This window comes from Monopterus albus, unplaced genomic scaffold, assembly GCF_001952655.1.
Source record: "Monopterus albus unplaced genomic scaffold, M_albus_1.0 scaffold14.1, whole genome shotgun sequence".
Taxonomy (NCBI): domain Eukaryota; kingdom Metazoa; phylum Chordata; class Actinopteri; order Synbranchiformes; family Synbranchidae; genus Monopterus; species Monopterus albus.
In genome coordinates this window covers 3,875,904-3,889,868 of record NW_018127894.1, presented here as the reverse complement: position 1 = coordinate 3,889,868, position 13,965 = coordinate 3,875,904, and the positions used below count along the sequence as shown (strand labels likewise).

At 41.1% G+C, this 13,965-nt stretch overlaps 1 protein-coding gene across 2 annotated transcripts; it reads left to right on the top strand.

Annotated features, from left to right (window-relative positions):
- The first annotated feature begins 250 nt into the window (after positions 1 to 250).
- On the top strand, positions 251 to 12,126 carry cables1 (Cdk5 and Abl enzyme substrate 1). 2 transcript variants are annotated; one of them, XM_020591619.1, is made up of 10 exons: positions 251 to 316; positions 458 to 550; positions 1,693 to 1,770; positions 4,725 to 4,830; positions 5,600 to 5,756; positions 5,865 to 5,968; positions 7,998 to 8,104; positions 8,222 to 8,429; positions 10,271 to 10,416; positions 10,453 to 12,126. In XM_020591619.1, exons 2-10 carry the CDS (start codon positions 522 to 524, stop codon positions 10,454 to 10,456), a joined length of 939 nt encoding a protein of 312 aa, XP_020447275.1. In that variant the 5' UTR covers positions 251 to 316; positions 458 to 521; the 3' UTR covers positions 10,457 to 12,126. The 2 variants fall into 2 exon arrangements, with proteins under 2 accessions (XP_020447275.1, XP_020447276.1); XM_020591620.1 differs by lacking the exon at positions 1,693 to 1,770 and having other exon boundaries at positions 10,271 to 12,124.
- Positions 12,127 to 13,965: the final 1,839 nt, after the last annotated feature.

The following is a 13,965-nucleotide window of genomic DNA, read 5'->3' as shown; positions in this document are numbered from 1 at the left end:
GGAAAGCGCGAATGCAATTAGTGGAATTGGAATTCACCTTTTGATTTAGTGTGGTGTCCTTTTAATCAAATTGCTTTGCAGTACCATGTGTCCATTTCTTTGCTTTATCACAATGATTATTAAAGGTTTATCAGAGCTGATTCTTCTAAGACCTGTTTAGCAGAGTGACAGCTGGTGCTGGTTTTGGTGTGATACTTTTTTCACATCTCCTAACCTCAAACTTCCCCTTTGTGCACCTTCCTAGACGGCGACTCATTTCTCAGCGCTCATCGCTTGAAACCCTAGAGGACATAGAGGAAAATGCTCCTCTGCGCAGGTAATTAACTGCACAGCAACACCAGTCACATTGTCTACTGCTATATATACTGTGTCTAAACTGAGACATTCAGCTCAGCTCAGTTTCCTTCTGGCACCATTTCTCTGTTTGTTTGACGTGTTTGTGTTTATTATATTTTAGATGCCGAACCCTGTCGGGTTCACCACGACCAAGGAGCTTCAAAAAGGTCCACTTCATAAAGAACATGAAGCAACATGATATGTGCAATGGAAGGTATGAAGGCAAACAATGCCATCTCTTAGTCATTACCAGTCCTCAGTGGATAGTGGCAGGCTGCCCCAGTCAATGAAATGCAGTTTGGATGTTTCTCACATTACAAGTCACATCATAGGCGAACTGGCCTGGCCAAGTCGCAGCGTGTTGTTCCGACTTATAAATGACATGTAATTGATTGAGAACAGATTTAGTTTTATCCTTTATTTGATCACTATTGAAATCAGGCTATAAAACTACTTTCTACTTTGGCTACTCAAGGCTAAATCACACATCACTGTGTCACAGCTCATGCTGTACAAGCATGTGCACAGCACACAGGCCACTTTTATACCTATGTTTTACTGGGTGTGCACAAACAAACCAGAGGAGAGACGATTGTTTTAATGTAGGCCAGGAAACCACTATCATCACTATCACTTGTCACATTTTTTTTTTTTTGACAGTTAGCATTTCCTCCATGTAGATGCTTTTCGCAGTCTTAAGTTCCATTGTCAAACATTTAGTTGATGTGAAGAAGCAGATCTAGAGTTTACATCTTGTTTACCAAACGTGTACTGTGTACTGTCCTCGTAAGTTCCACGTGTCAAATTAAGTCAGGGCAGGTAAAGCTGTTTGTCTTCCTGCCCAGAGCCACATCCGATGTGGAGTAATAGTGAGCCAGATGTTCCACACCATTAAGAACTGCTTGTTGGTTAACCGATGCTGAACCAATTGGCATTTCGTGACGCGCGTGTTGTTTATAGCCGGATGGTGATTTTGGCTGAGTAGTAAAAAAAAATTCCTCGTGTGTCAGTGAGTTGCTTCTTTCAAACTAAGATGGTTTGAGGCTGATCACTGTGGCCTCTGTGCTGTCGCAGCTGGTCAGTGGCAAACATGTCTGACTGAATGCTTGTTGCCTGCTTACATAAATACAAGATACGTTTTTAAAATGTTTAGCTTTTAAAATAAGATATTGTAACAAAAATGCTTCATTGTTGCTCCCAAACCACTGAATGCATACACTCCAGTACTATAGAACAGCACACACTCAGTTCATTGCCTTCCTTTTAGGTTTTAACTGTACATTTATCTCCAACGTTACCCTGTGGATCTTGTCCAGTAGATATTGATTAGCTTGTTTACCATTTTTGTTTTTATAGGATAGTCCTTGTCAGTGGCAGAAGATCCTTCTATAGTGTTTTTTCTGTCCTGCCCTATCGAGATTGTAGCCAAACAGGGTATGTATCCTACAGCATGCTGAACCTTGTAAAGTTCTCCAGCCTCTGCTCCCTCATTTCCTTTGTTTTCTCATCCTTCCTTCTCTGTCTATGTACTCTCCTTTGAATGGTGAAATAGGCTTTTAAGGCTCATTTTAGCGTATATACCAAAACTACACCTGAGAATACAATGCACAGAAATAAAAGCTCCACACTGTGGCTTAGTAAAGAGCATAAAAGGCTCAATCCATCTGTGGAGTTTCCTGAGCCAGCCAATCAGCACAAGGGCAGGGGTTAATAAAGCCCCAGGGCTATCAATTATGTACATTTGACTGCTAATTGCTACTAAATTATAGTTGGCTGGCTCATTCAGGTGTTATAACTGCAAAGGAACATTTTATTAGATGCCTGGGCCCAAATGGCTGATTGCATGTAGTCTTTCCTCTTTTTGTCTTCCTCTGACTCTATTTGTGTGCATGCTCTAACTACTGAACAAAAATAACCAGACTTTGTATAGAATACTCATATGTTCCAAACAACTAATACCTGTTTTTGGCAAAAGTTAGATGTGAAGATTGATACCAGTTTTGTAAATGTCTTTTAAGCTTGGCATAAAGACTGGAACAAGGGGAAATAGCTAGCTGGCTCTATCCAAGGTAAAAAAAAAAACAACAAAACAAATCAGCCTAGCAGCACCTGTAAAGCTCAAAGTGGAAAGAAGAGTTTGGGGTTTAATAGAGGGTATATATGAGTGACTTTTTTGGGTGCTTTCACAGCGACGAGTCTCGTGTATAAATCTATGGTTTTGTACGTAAGGCCCCATAGAATGACATCTTTACTTTTACTCTTTGGATTTGTGGACTGATGTGTTAGACAGCGCTATCCACCACCATCATCACAATACCAAATGAGGGAATATCTTTTGGAAGAACGGCGCTCATCCCTCCGCTAGAGTTCCAGAGAATCACTGCCTCTTCAGGTGCATTGAAGCTGTCGGTGACGCATGATGGCCCAAGAAAAACCAACATAAAATGTCTTAGTAAGGCTACTAAGGAACTTTATGTTGTTGTTGTTTTCTTTAATTTGTCACCCATTTTTATCCTACCAGTCTGCAGGTAGTACCTTCTTATTCAGTGTACCAATGTGATGTACTAGGTGGTCTTAGGTTCAAACCCCTGTAGGGTCAGCTTTAGCTTCGCTGTGTGCATGATCCACCTGTAATGACGTAGGTTTCCTTGGCACACTTCAGTTTCTCAGGCAGGCATATTTTCTAATGGTCCTGGCACTGGAGTGTAGCTGAAGTTGGCTCCTGGGGTGAAGACTTAGATGGATTAATAAAGTATTACTTAGTGATGCTTATCAGGTTAGAGTAATGAGCAAGGCTTGGGCAAGAAGTATTGTTATAAGCCAGTCACAAAACCGTTTCTGTGAGCTGTGAAGTATTTGGTGGTACAGTAGCCAGCAGGGGTCAAGATTCTTTTGGTCATGTTAATATTTATTCTGTGTTAATCTGATGCTAGATTTAGAAGCATTTGGCAGGGCATGATGAGCACTTTGCATAGGTTATGACAATACTAATAGAGATGTTTGAAACCAATGGGTCTTGTTCCTGCATGTCAGCTTTTCTTATGATTTCCTTTATTTTTTCAACAGACCGAAGCAAATCATTTTCTTGAATTGCTTTGTAGTAAAGCTTTCTCCCTTGAATACTTTCTCTTATGTTGCCTCCTTTTTATTTAACCTCCACTGTTCTATGAGATGTCTGCTGCCTGGGGATCCGTCAACATTGTGTCTTGACATGCCTGTTTGCCAGATAACACTGTTTTCATTGTAACAGTTTGGCTCCACATCACCAAAACACTGGGAGAGCCATGTGACAGCCGGCTGTGTCATTTCTTCTATTTATCTAGGCACCGTTTTAAAGAGAAACCAAGACTGAGCTAGGGAAGATAAGCAAAGAGTAGAAAAACAAGGCAGGGCTCCGAGTTAATGCCTGCTGTCATTCGGAGCTAAAATAAGCCTGAAGTTATTCTTACACAAACACAAGTGGACAAATGAACATCTGTGTGTTCTTGCTTTGATATGAAAGTCCCAAGTAACGGCTTGTTACTGCTATCCATTCTGTTTTCAGTATGGAAATACAAATAGCACATTTTTATTTTCCAGCAACCTTTGAATAGCAGATCTAAAGTTTCTCATAAGTATTAGTCTTCAGCTTGCCATTACCTCTTTGCTATCACTTATTCAGTATGTTAGGTTGTGAATAAAGTGGGCTACAGGCATGTCATCTTCTGTGTCGGTGCACACCCTATTTACTGTGTTTACCTTTATTAGCAGTGACCTAAAATCATCACGATGATGATGATGCATAGAATAACTGCTGTTTGCTTTAATCACTATATTTTACTGTTTAGATTAGTGTGATGATTGACATTGTGGTCTTATCCTCGTATCCAAATGTTAAAATGCTAATTAAATATGATTTTCTGGGCACATCATTTAATTTTACACGCGATTGCCTCCATCTGCTGTATGTTCTCAGCAGTAGACATTAACAATAGAAATATTTGGCCCATATAAAATACTGTATGTTCAGTCAAGAGCGCTCCGGTGTTTGCCCCGCTGACGTCTGTGTTGTATGTCAGCAGACCATCTGACCTCTTGCACACGCACAGACAGCAGTATGACATTTTAGGCTTTGGTGAGGCAACAGCTGAATTTGAATACACTGGCCTGCTAGAATGAAACAATATTATCCTCTAACCTTCCTCTGAAAGGTGCATTTTATTTCTCATTGCCCTGAGGTGCACCCAAAGACAAAGGCAATTACAAAAACTAGGCCAGCACAGATCGGTCTGTAGCTTGTATCTGTGAGGTAGAGGTGAGCTAGAACAGGTCTCAGCAAGGAGGGTATTGAACAAGATGTGGTATTATTTATTTTCTGAAAGCTCTAAAGGACTTGTGCTCATCATCAGGGATGTAAAGCTGGAAGGAGGGCGTCAGCGGCACCCGTCAGGAGGCGTCAGTGCCAAGGAGATGGTGATTGGGCTGGAGGGAGTGGAGTTGGGAGCAGACGGAAAGGTGTGTGTGTGGAATGGGAACCTCCTCAACTTTGACTGAGGCTATATAAACCTAGTTGCTAAGTGCTACAAAAGTTAAACAAATAAATAATAAACTTAAGTAAATTAAGAAGTTAAACTGAAGACTTGTTTTTTGTACATAGGGTGCAGAAAGGCAATTCCCAATCATTTGAACCAGGCAGTAAACCTTATTCCAAGCGGTATTTTGACATGTCATAGCAGGAAAGGCCTGGATGTAATTAAACACATAATGAACAACGGCATTCCATTTATGCAAGTGAGTTCCAGACTCCTGGTAATGTGCATGCTGGGTCACTGGTATGCAGAGGTTAAACTGGGATTTGTGAGAAGGGTGAGCCCCTGTACAATAAGTATGGGGGTGGAACATAGTTTATGTTGGTGAAATTTCAGAGATTGGTATCTCAAATTGAAGCTGTCTAAACAGTCAGATACAACTAGGGAGAAGCCTGAAGTTTAAACAAAATCTACTTCCTATCTATTGCCTTATATTTTATTTACAAAAGTGAGTAGGTTAAGTTCAGTGCTTCCATTATATTTAAGCTGCAACGCTGAGCTCCACCAGGGGGCCATTTGGATATCGGGAAGCGGAGCTCTTAGCACTTAATGAGACTGAGTCACCGTTAATGTTATTGTTACCATCTGTGCTTTTCCTGCTGTGAAACATATTCATTAATCTAACTGGCTGAACAGATGTAATACTTTTTAGGCTTTTGTGAACCAGACGTGACTGTATATACCTGTGTTTGCAGACTGTGTCCTACACACAGTTCCTGTATCCCACTAACGTGCTGGGTGGTCGAAGAAACACCATCGACTCCACCTCGTCCTTCTCTCAGTGTCGTAACGCCAGCCACCGCAGCCTCAGTTTGGGTCGAGCCAACAGCAACCAGAGCAGCCTAGACACAGGTCGGTCAGTTGTCGGCAAATACTTATTCAGTATGAGTGTTGTGTGTAGTAGTAGAAGCAGATGTTAACTTCTGGCTCAACCCCTGTTGTTTGTTGTGCTCATGGAAGGGAATGATTTCGGGGACTTCCGGGAGTACGACCCTAATCTGTTGGATGACCCGCAGTGGCCTTGTGGAAAACACAAGAGAGTCCTCATCTTCCCCTCCTACATGGTGAGAAAGTTCTCTAGCTGCATCTTACACACCACCAGCACCAGTAACAACAACAACAATTGCAGGCTTGTCCTCCTGAGAGCAAAATGGAAAGGTTGTTTTCATCCAGGACATAATTCACTGAAATGGATCCACTTCTGTTTTCACAAATTGTTGGAATGTGCTGCAATAGCTCACTGTTACTGCTTTTTAGTGGTTGTTTTTAGTGGGGGACTGTGGTTCAGTGGGTAGAACAGTCGTCTCCCACCCAGAGGGTCAGAGGTTTGAATCTCGATGCCTGCAGTCCACATGTCAAAGTGTCCTTGGGTCAGACACTGAGCCCCCAAGTTGCCCCCGATGGTTGGAGCCATCGGTGTGAGTTGGCACCACAGATGCCTTGGTTCTGTACCAGAAACAAATTCCTTGTGTGTAACATACTTGGCCAATAAAGGTGATTATCTTTATTATTATGAAGCTTTTGTGCTCAGTTTTCTCACAACCAAGAACAATAGCTCACCGGAAATATTTGTCTGCCTCAAAAGTTTCTTTCTATAAAATGCTCCTGAATTTTATCAGCTGTTTTTGGAAGGGAGCCAGGAGGAGGTTTCAGACTTGTTTTAATCAGCAAGGTTGCTGGCCTTGACTCTCTTCAACCTTCTGGGGCCTGAATGAATACACATACTTTATCCTCATGCAGTGGGCAGTAGCTGTTCAACACCCACTTCACTAGTGCAACAGCCAACATAGTGTTTATGTCTCAGCGCTAATCGCTCTCTCACATTCCGGAAAAGAGCGGATGTTTTATTGTGGTTGGGGAAAAAAAAAAAGTTTAAACTGACTAGACTCCCACCTCATTCTTTCCTGGGCTCTGTTTTTGTTACAGAGACTGGCAGAATACACAACAAGGACTGACATACTTGAAATTTTAGGTCAAGGCAGCCAATGCTTCCTCCAATTACAAAATCCAGCATTTCCAACAATGGCTATTGTGTTTACTACAGAAATGGAACCAGTAAATTCTCTAAAGTTTGGGGGTTGATCACAGGCCGTTTAGAAGATGCATCTCTAACTGAACTTTGAAGTTCAAGCTGGGCATAATATTATCCATTTTAGTCCTGGAATGCAATTGAGGAAACTTGTTTGAACTAGATTATTAAGTAAGGAAAATAAACCCCAGAACTAGAAATGTTCTTTGTTGTACAGGGATCTTATTCAAGCCCAAACTCTCAGGCCCTCACTAGACTGTCCTAAAGCAATTCACCCACCTGGTACTCAAAGCATGCTGTTACAAGCACACTGAATTGTTTAAAAGTAGTCTGATGAAGGTGTGGAAAGCTTGGTTAGTAATCAAATATATTTTAGATCTTCTAGGCCTTCTTTTGTTTTATATTGTTTTCTTTTTCATTGTCCGTTAATCTCATAAAAAGATCAAAACCTACAATGTGTTTAACCATCTCTCAGTATTTCTGGAATCCCTTCCTTGGCTGTGGCATTCATGCCCAAGCACTGCACATTTTTTAAGAACAGGTCAAAAATTGGTTCATTAATTAGCTGAAACAGCTCGGCACTGTAGTTTAAAAAAAAAATCAGAATCAGCTTTATTGGCCAGGTGTGTTGGGGACACGAGGAATTTGACTCTGGTGCAGCAAAAATGACTCCAACAGTTCATTCTTTTGCAGTGAATTCTTCCAGAATTGATGCACTTGTGATCAGTTTCCATGTAAAATTTAATGAAGGATGTGTTTTTAATAGTTTTCGGACAGCTATGAAGCTCTCTTGCTGGAGGAATAAGCTAGATCAGGTTTGGATAGAAGGACATTTTTGTTAATAGGATCAGTTGAGTGTTGTTTCTGGTCTTGTCACGGGATTCGTTGAGAGAAAAATGCAGATTATCTCCAGACTTATCCTCCAAGTGACATGAGTAATACCGGCACTCACTAATCTTCATTGTGAGATGGTGGAATCCAACACTAATATGTAAGGATCCATTCACCATGCTTGGTGCTGAAAGTGTGGTCACTGTGACACCACCTCTGGTTTAACTTTTCAGACTACAGTCATTGAATACGTCAAACCCTCGGACCTCAAGAAGGACATGAACGAAACCTTCAAGGAGAAATTTCCCCACATAAGGCTCACCCTCAGCAAGATAAGGAGGTAAACCGACAGAAATGTATCAAATGTGTCATTTATTTAATGATCAAGATGATTTTATCTTTAACATGATGTTTAGAAGTTTACCTTCCTTATTCTTTTCTTTTTCCACTCCTGCAGCCTGAAAAGGGAGATAAGAAAGCTGGCCCAGGATGAATGTGGTTACGAGGAACCAACAGTGGCCATGGCGTTTGTCTACTTTGAAAAACTCGTTCTTCAAGGCAAACTAAACAAACAGAATCGTAAACTCTGTGCCGGAGCTTGTGTCCTCCTAGCAGCCAAGATCGGCGGTGATCTCAAGAAACATGAGGTTAAGCACCTGATAGATGTAAGCTTCCTCTTGCACACCTCCAAAACTCAAAACATTGTGGCCTGATGGTGTTTTAATGAAGATTTGTATCCTGTTACATGAGATTAAAGGTTTACTTCACTCAGATCAAAGACAAGTTAATAACAACTGTTCACAGTGAAGTCTCTGGATTATTCTGGGTAACTCATAGTTTTAAGGGGGAGAAAAATGGCCAGGGGTGTCTGCAGATGACTCAGCAGCACATAAATCAAGACCTGGGCAGGTAAAACCAGATGAATTTATGTGGCAAGCCACAACTGGGGCTAAATGAGAGCATGTGGGTTTTTATGATCCAGGTAAACAGGCCATTTAAGTCTCATGTCTGAACTGGCATGTATAAGATGTTGCTCTGTGATCTTAAAAAAAAGATAGGAGAGCAACGAAGAGTGTTGCAGTCACAGTCAGATATTAAGAGTAAAAACAGGACATGAAGTTGCTGGTCAAGTTGTTTACAAATCCCATAAATGGCAGGCAGTATTTTTTTTTTTTTTTTTGACAAGGGCCTCACAGGCTCTGGCATTTCAGCTGTCTGTCATCATTGCTGAAATCAAACTTCATGAAAGCATGATACAAACTGATTGACTCAGCCCTTTAACATTGGGAGACTTGAAGCTACGTTCACATTACAGGCCTTAATGCTGTTTGTCAGATCTGATGCTGATTCATGTATGACATGTATCAGCAGTGATTTGGACACTACTGAGGCCGTTTAGGGCCTCGGCAGTGCAGATTTAAGTGAAGTTTGAAGTATGTGTGATGGTCAAATTGCACAGTTCCCTTAAAAACTGCTCAGTTACAACATGTTCCTTCCAGTTTGCCTTGAAGAGAAGCTTCTCCATAAATGCCCAACTAAACTGGATCGTCCTTGTCTCTCCACTGATCCCCCGTTGCTGGTGTAGCTTTCCTCTGTTTATTTTACTGGTCTATGAGGGGCCGACACTGCATGATGACAACAGGCAATATGCGCATGTGCAGAGGAGTGAGACTATGTAAACAATATGAATTCCCAGGTGACTGTTCTGACAGAGGCTGCATGGTGAGACATTGGCTGTGCATCAGATGAAGGATCACATATGGAAGTGTCCCAGATCTGGTTTAAAAAAAAAACTCCAATTTGGTTTGTTCACACATGTGTGAAATGATCACATCTGAGTTACTTGGAGGGCAAAAAAAATCAGATTCCAGTGACTTGGGCAGGTAATGTCAACGTGGCTTCAAAGATGAACTTAAAACCAGATTGAAAAGCAATGTTTTACTGTCCTTGCTGATTGAAAGTTTGAAGTTAGATTCCTCTCTGACCACACCCTCAGTCACTGTTGAACGCGGCTGGACGTGGTACACTTTTGTTGCACCTGTAACCATGCCTGATGTCACAGGCTGACATATACTGTAGGTGAGAAACACAGTATGTCAGAAGAAATAAGATTTTAATGGGCTTGTAAAATTCCTGTAATGTAGCTCTGTCTTCTTGACTAGACTCTGCTTAGTACTTCTAAAGAGTAATGTGTAATGTTGTGGAGTTGCTAATTTCCTACTTTAACTTTGCAACATAGTTACGTTGGCAACTGGATAAATCAAACTTAGTTTACTCTTAGTAAAACTGACAGTTTACCTTTGCTAATATTTTATTGTTGGCTTGTAAACAGGCTTCATTTGTACAAGAAAAGTAAAAGTCTGCTTTGAGGTTGAGAAGGTCCAACCCTAATGAGATGCTTGCTAAAAATAAGTGGGGTGCGGTTATGATTCATTGAGGAGCAATTAGAAATACAGCATTGTATGTAATATAACTAATGCATAACTCTTCATTTACTTTCTGGCAGAAATTGGAGGAGAAGTTCAGAGTAAACCGCAGAGAGCTGATAGCCTTCGAATTCCCTGTCCTGGTGGCTTTGGAGTTCAACCTGCACCTGCCAGAACACGAGATCATGCCCCACTACAGACGCCTGCTGCAAACCTCCTACCATTCGTGATCCATCAGGAGGAGGACCACAAGGTTCTCCTCCTGATCCTCTGCTTTCCGTGGTCTCCGTTCTCCCTGCCCTCTTCTCGTCTCTTACACCTTCAAGGTACCGTCACTCAATTTCAGGCAATCATCATTATCAACAACACTGCCGTTCATCTCAAAGACCTGAAGTCAGCCAAAGGGACACGTTTTTAAACCAACTTTATTCCATTTTTTCACTTCTGTATTCATCTTCACTACATGGACTGAAAAAAAAAGTTTTAACGTCTGCCAACAAGCTTTTCTAGTTTGGATCTTTCAGCATTTCATCTTTGGATATTTTAGACTCTCTTGTTGATTAAGAGAGGGGTTTTTTCTGTTTTGAAGCAGATGGTGAACTTTTATTTCTCAGTTAAAGGAACCAGTAATTGCAACATATCCACCTTTTCACTAATCCCATTCGTGTAAACTTAGGTATGATTGGTCGCCTCCTGGCCTGCATAAAATTTAAACAAAAGCCTTTACAGTGGCTGGTTTTGACTGGACTGTTATTCCTCAGAGTGACTCATCATCTCAGTCATCGTCTGGATATTGCGAGACATGGCCAAGGGGGACTTTTTTTTTTTTCCAAACTTCTAATGAGCTTGGGAACTAACCGTGAAAAATAAGCTGTGCTCATAAATACCAAACATATTTGTTTTTCTCTCATCGCTTCTTCAGTTTTCTAGTCACAACTATCTGCATGAAAAGAAATGACTGTTTGTTTGTACATGGGTAATTGCAGACAACATGAGAATATTTTCATTGAAGTATTCTATTCATTTTTCTACCAGTCAAATGCTTGCTATGGACTTCTGGAGACTTATCAGTGTCGAATTTCCTGTGCTCTATGTTAGAGTGTATTGCTAGCACATTTACTGTGCTGTAATGGGGTCAAGATGGTTGATGTAGAACAAAAAAAATGCCATTATCCAGTGATCAGGGTTACCAGCAGGATGGCAGCAGGGTGCTCTAGTTTTGAGAGAGAACCCTGAGCATGCAAGTGAAAACCCCGACAGTAATTAGGGCTGTAGTGTCCTTTAGCGAGACACTAAGTCCCCTGAAAATCTAAATGAGATTCCTACAGGGATCAATAGCAGATCAAACATTTGCATTGAACTTTAATTGGCATTTGCTGATTTGAAATCTGAGACAACTTTAAAAACACTGAAAATTAACAAGAATACCCTGTGAACAGTGTAAAAAGTATTATTCCATTTATTCAACATTTATCTCAACTTTCTTTTCCTTGCCTAGTCTCGTACAGTATCAGAGTATTGAGGCCACCAAATCAGGAACCTACAGTAGGCCTATTTGAAAATAATATTTAATGTTGCTCCAAGTATTGATGATATTTGATGACAAGACTTGAACCAAATTGTAATATGAAAAGGGTGGACTGTACTGAAAAAATACTGAGCTTGGTTTAGTTTGCAAGCCCAGAGATTTCACTGTGAGATGCAAACTAAACGCGCTGTAAGGAAAGGTTCATGGGTGACACATTTCCTGTATGTTTGTAAATAAATAGCTTTGCTCGATCAATCAAAACAAGCTTCTTACATTATTTTACCTGAATCTAGTCTTTTATGAGCAACCAAAAATGGCATGGCTCTGCTGTTGGATTTGCTTGGTCAGTCAGAGGTCACACTTATTGCATGCTTAAAATGCTTCTTCCTCTCAGTTCAGTTTTATTTGTATAGTGCCAAATCATAACAAACGCCATCTCAGGACACTTTACAAAGTAAGGTCTAGACCTTACTATTATTATTATTGTAGAAGAGAAACCCAACAACTCCCCCTTGAGCAAGCACTTGGAGATAGTGGGGAATACACATATTGCCACCTGCTGTTGGGGGGAGTTATTTGTCACGCAGGCGCAGAATGCATGTGCTAGTCGGCCGTTGGCTGCAGACTGTGCGGTGTGTTCAAGTAACCCTTTTTCAACCCAACTAGCCCAGACAAAGATGATGGAGCAGTTGGCCTACACTGCTGCTAGTTCTTTCATGTCAAAGTATTCTGTGTGTTTCACAAATGTATTTTAGACACATAAAAGCAGCATTTGGCTGTAGTGTCAATATATTTTTTGCCTATTAAAATGTCACTTAAATTTAATTTGAGATGGGCAGACAGGCATTCTGCTGGGATTTAAACCAGCATAAGGTTTGATATGTCACATAGAATAGTCACAATATTCAACTGGATGAACTGTAGCTTCTAGAAAATGTTATTTTGCCATATCATGTGATTCCATTTGATGCTTCAAAATTGGGTGATGTCATGTCACATCTTATAATACAAAGAAAATTCCCATTAAACCTGTGGGACTTAAACCCACCAGCAGTAGAGCTCTGCAACCTGTACTTGTGGCAAAATCTTGAGCTCACTGTTCATTTTACATTATGCTGCTAAAAGTTCTTAAACTCGACATGACTTTGTCAAGCTATTCGCAGTAATCCCTGCTTTGCTGAGCCACCTAACTGAACTACCCCTCTGGTTTGGAAATGCTTAAGTCATGCCTTCAAACTGTCAGGATTGATCATTTCACTATACCGAGTCAGGTGTGACTCCAGCAGCCTTGACTGGGAATGATTTGCACCTGTGGCTCTGATATAATCCTAGAGGTTGGTTCCTCACCAAGTGGGAACCGTCCTGCCTGACAACTATCCAAGGTAAACAAGGCCTGCAGTCGCACCGGCCTCATGGTGCCATCAAAACAAACAGGCCAGGCCTGATTGTGGATGTGTGGCATATGTGGCTTAGCCTCTTCCATTGACAACCTAATTCCCCCCTCACCACCTCATAAAGGCTCTACTGACAGCCCCTCCTGAGCCCTGCTCACACATACAGTATTGTTCAAAATAATAGCAGTACAATGTGACTAACCAGAATAATCCAGGTTTTTAGTATATTTTTTATTGCTACATGGCAAACAAGTTACCAGTAGGTGCAGTAGATTCTCAGAAAGCAAACAAGACCCAGCATTCATGATATGCACGCTCTTAAGGCTGTGCAATTGGGCAATTAGTTGAAAGGGGTGTGTTAAAAAAATAGCAGTGTGGCATTCAATCAGTGAGGTCATCAATTTTGTGAAATAACAGGTGTGAATCAGGTGGCCCCTATTTAAGGATGAAGCCAGCACTTGTTGAACATGCATTTGAAAGCCTGAGGAAAATGGGTCGTTCAAGACATTGTTCAGAAGAACAGCGTACTTTGATTAAAAAGTTGATTGGAGAGGGGAAAACCTATAAAGAGGTGCAAAAAATTATAGGCTGTTCAGCTAAAATGATCTCCAATGCCTTAAAATGGAGAGCAAAACCAGAGAGACGTGGAAGAAAACGGAAGACAACCATCAAAATGGATCGAAGAATAACCAGAATGGCAAAGGCCCAGCCAATGATCAGCTCCAGGATGATCAAAGACAGTCTGGAGTTACCTGTAAGTACTGTGACAGTTAGAAGACGTCTGTGTGAAGCTAATCTATTTTCAAGAATCCCCCGCAAAGTCCCTCTGTTAAAAAAAAGGTACGTGCAGAAG

Bases quoted from the DNA above. Each gene is read 5' to 3' on its own strand.
- cables1 (XM_020591619.1), top strand. From the start codon at position 522: ATGAAGCAACATGATATGTGCAATGGAAG. The intron at 551-1,692 runs GTATGAAGGCAA...TTGTTTTTATAG, and splicing joins CATGATATGTGCAATGGAAG to GATAGTCCTTGTCAGTGGCA. The intron at 5,757-5,864 runs GTCGGTCAGTTG...TGCTCATGGAAG, and splicing joins CCAGAGCAGCCTAGACACAG to GGAATGATTTCGGGGACTTC.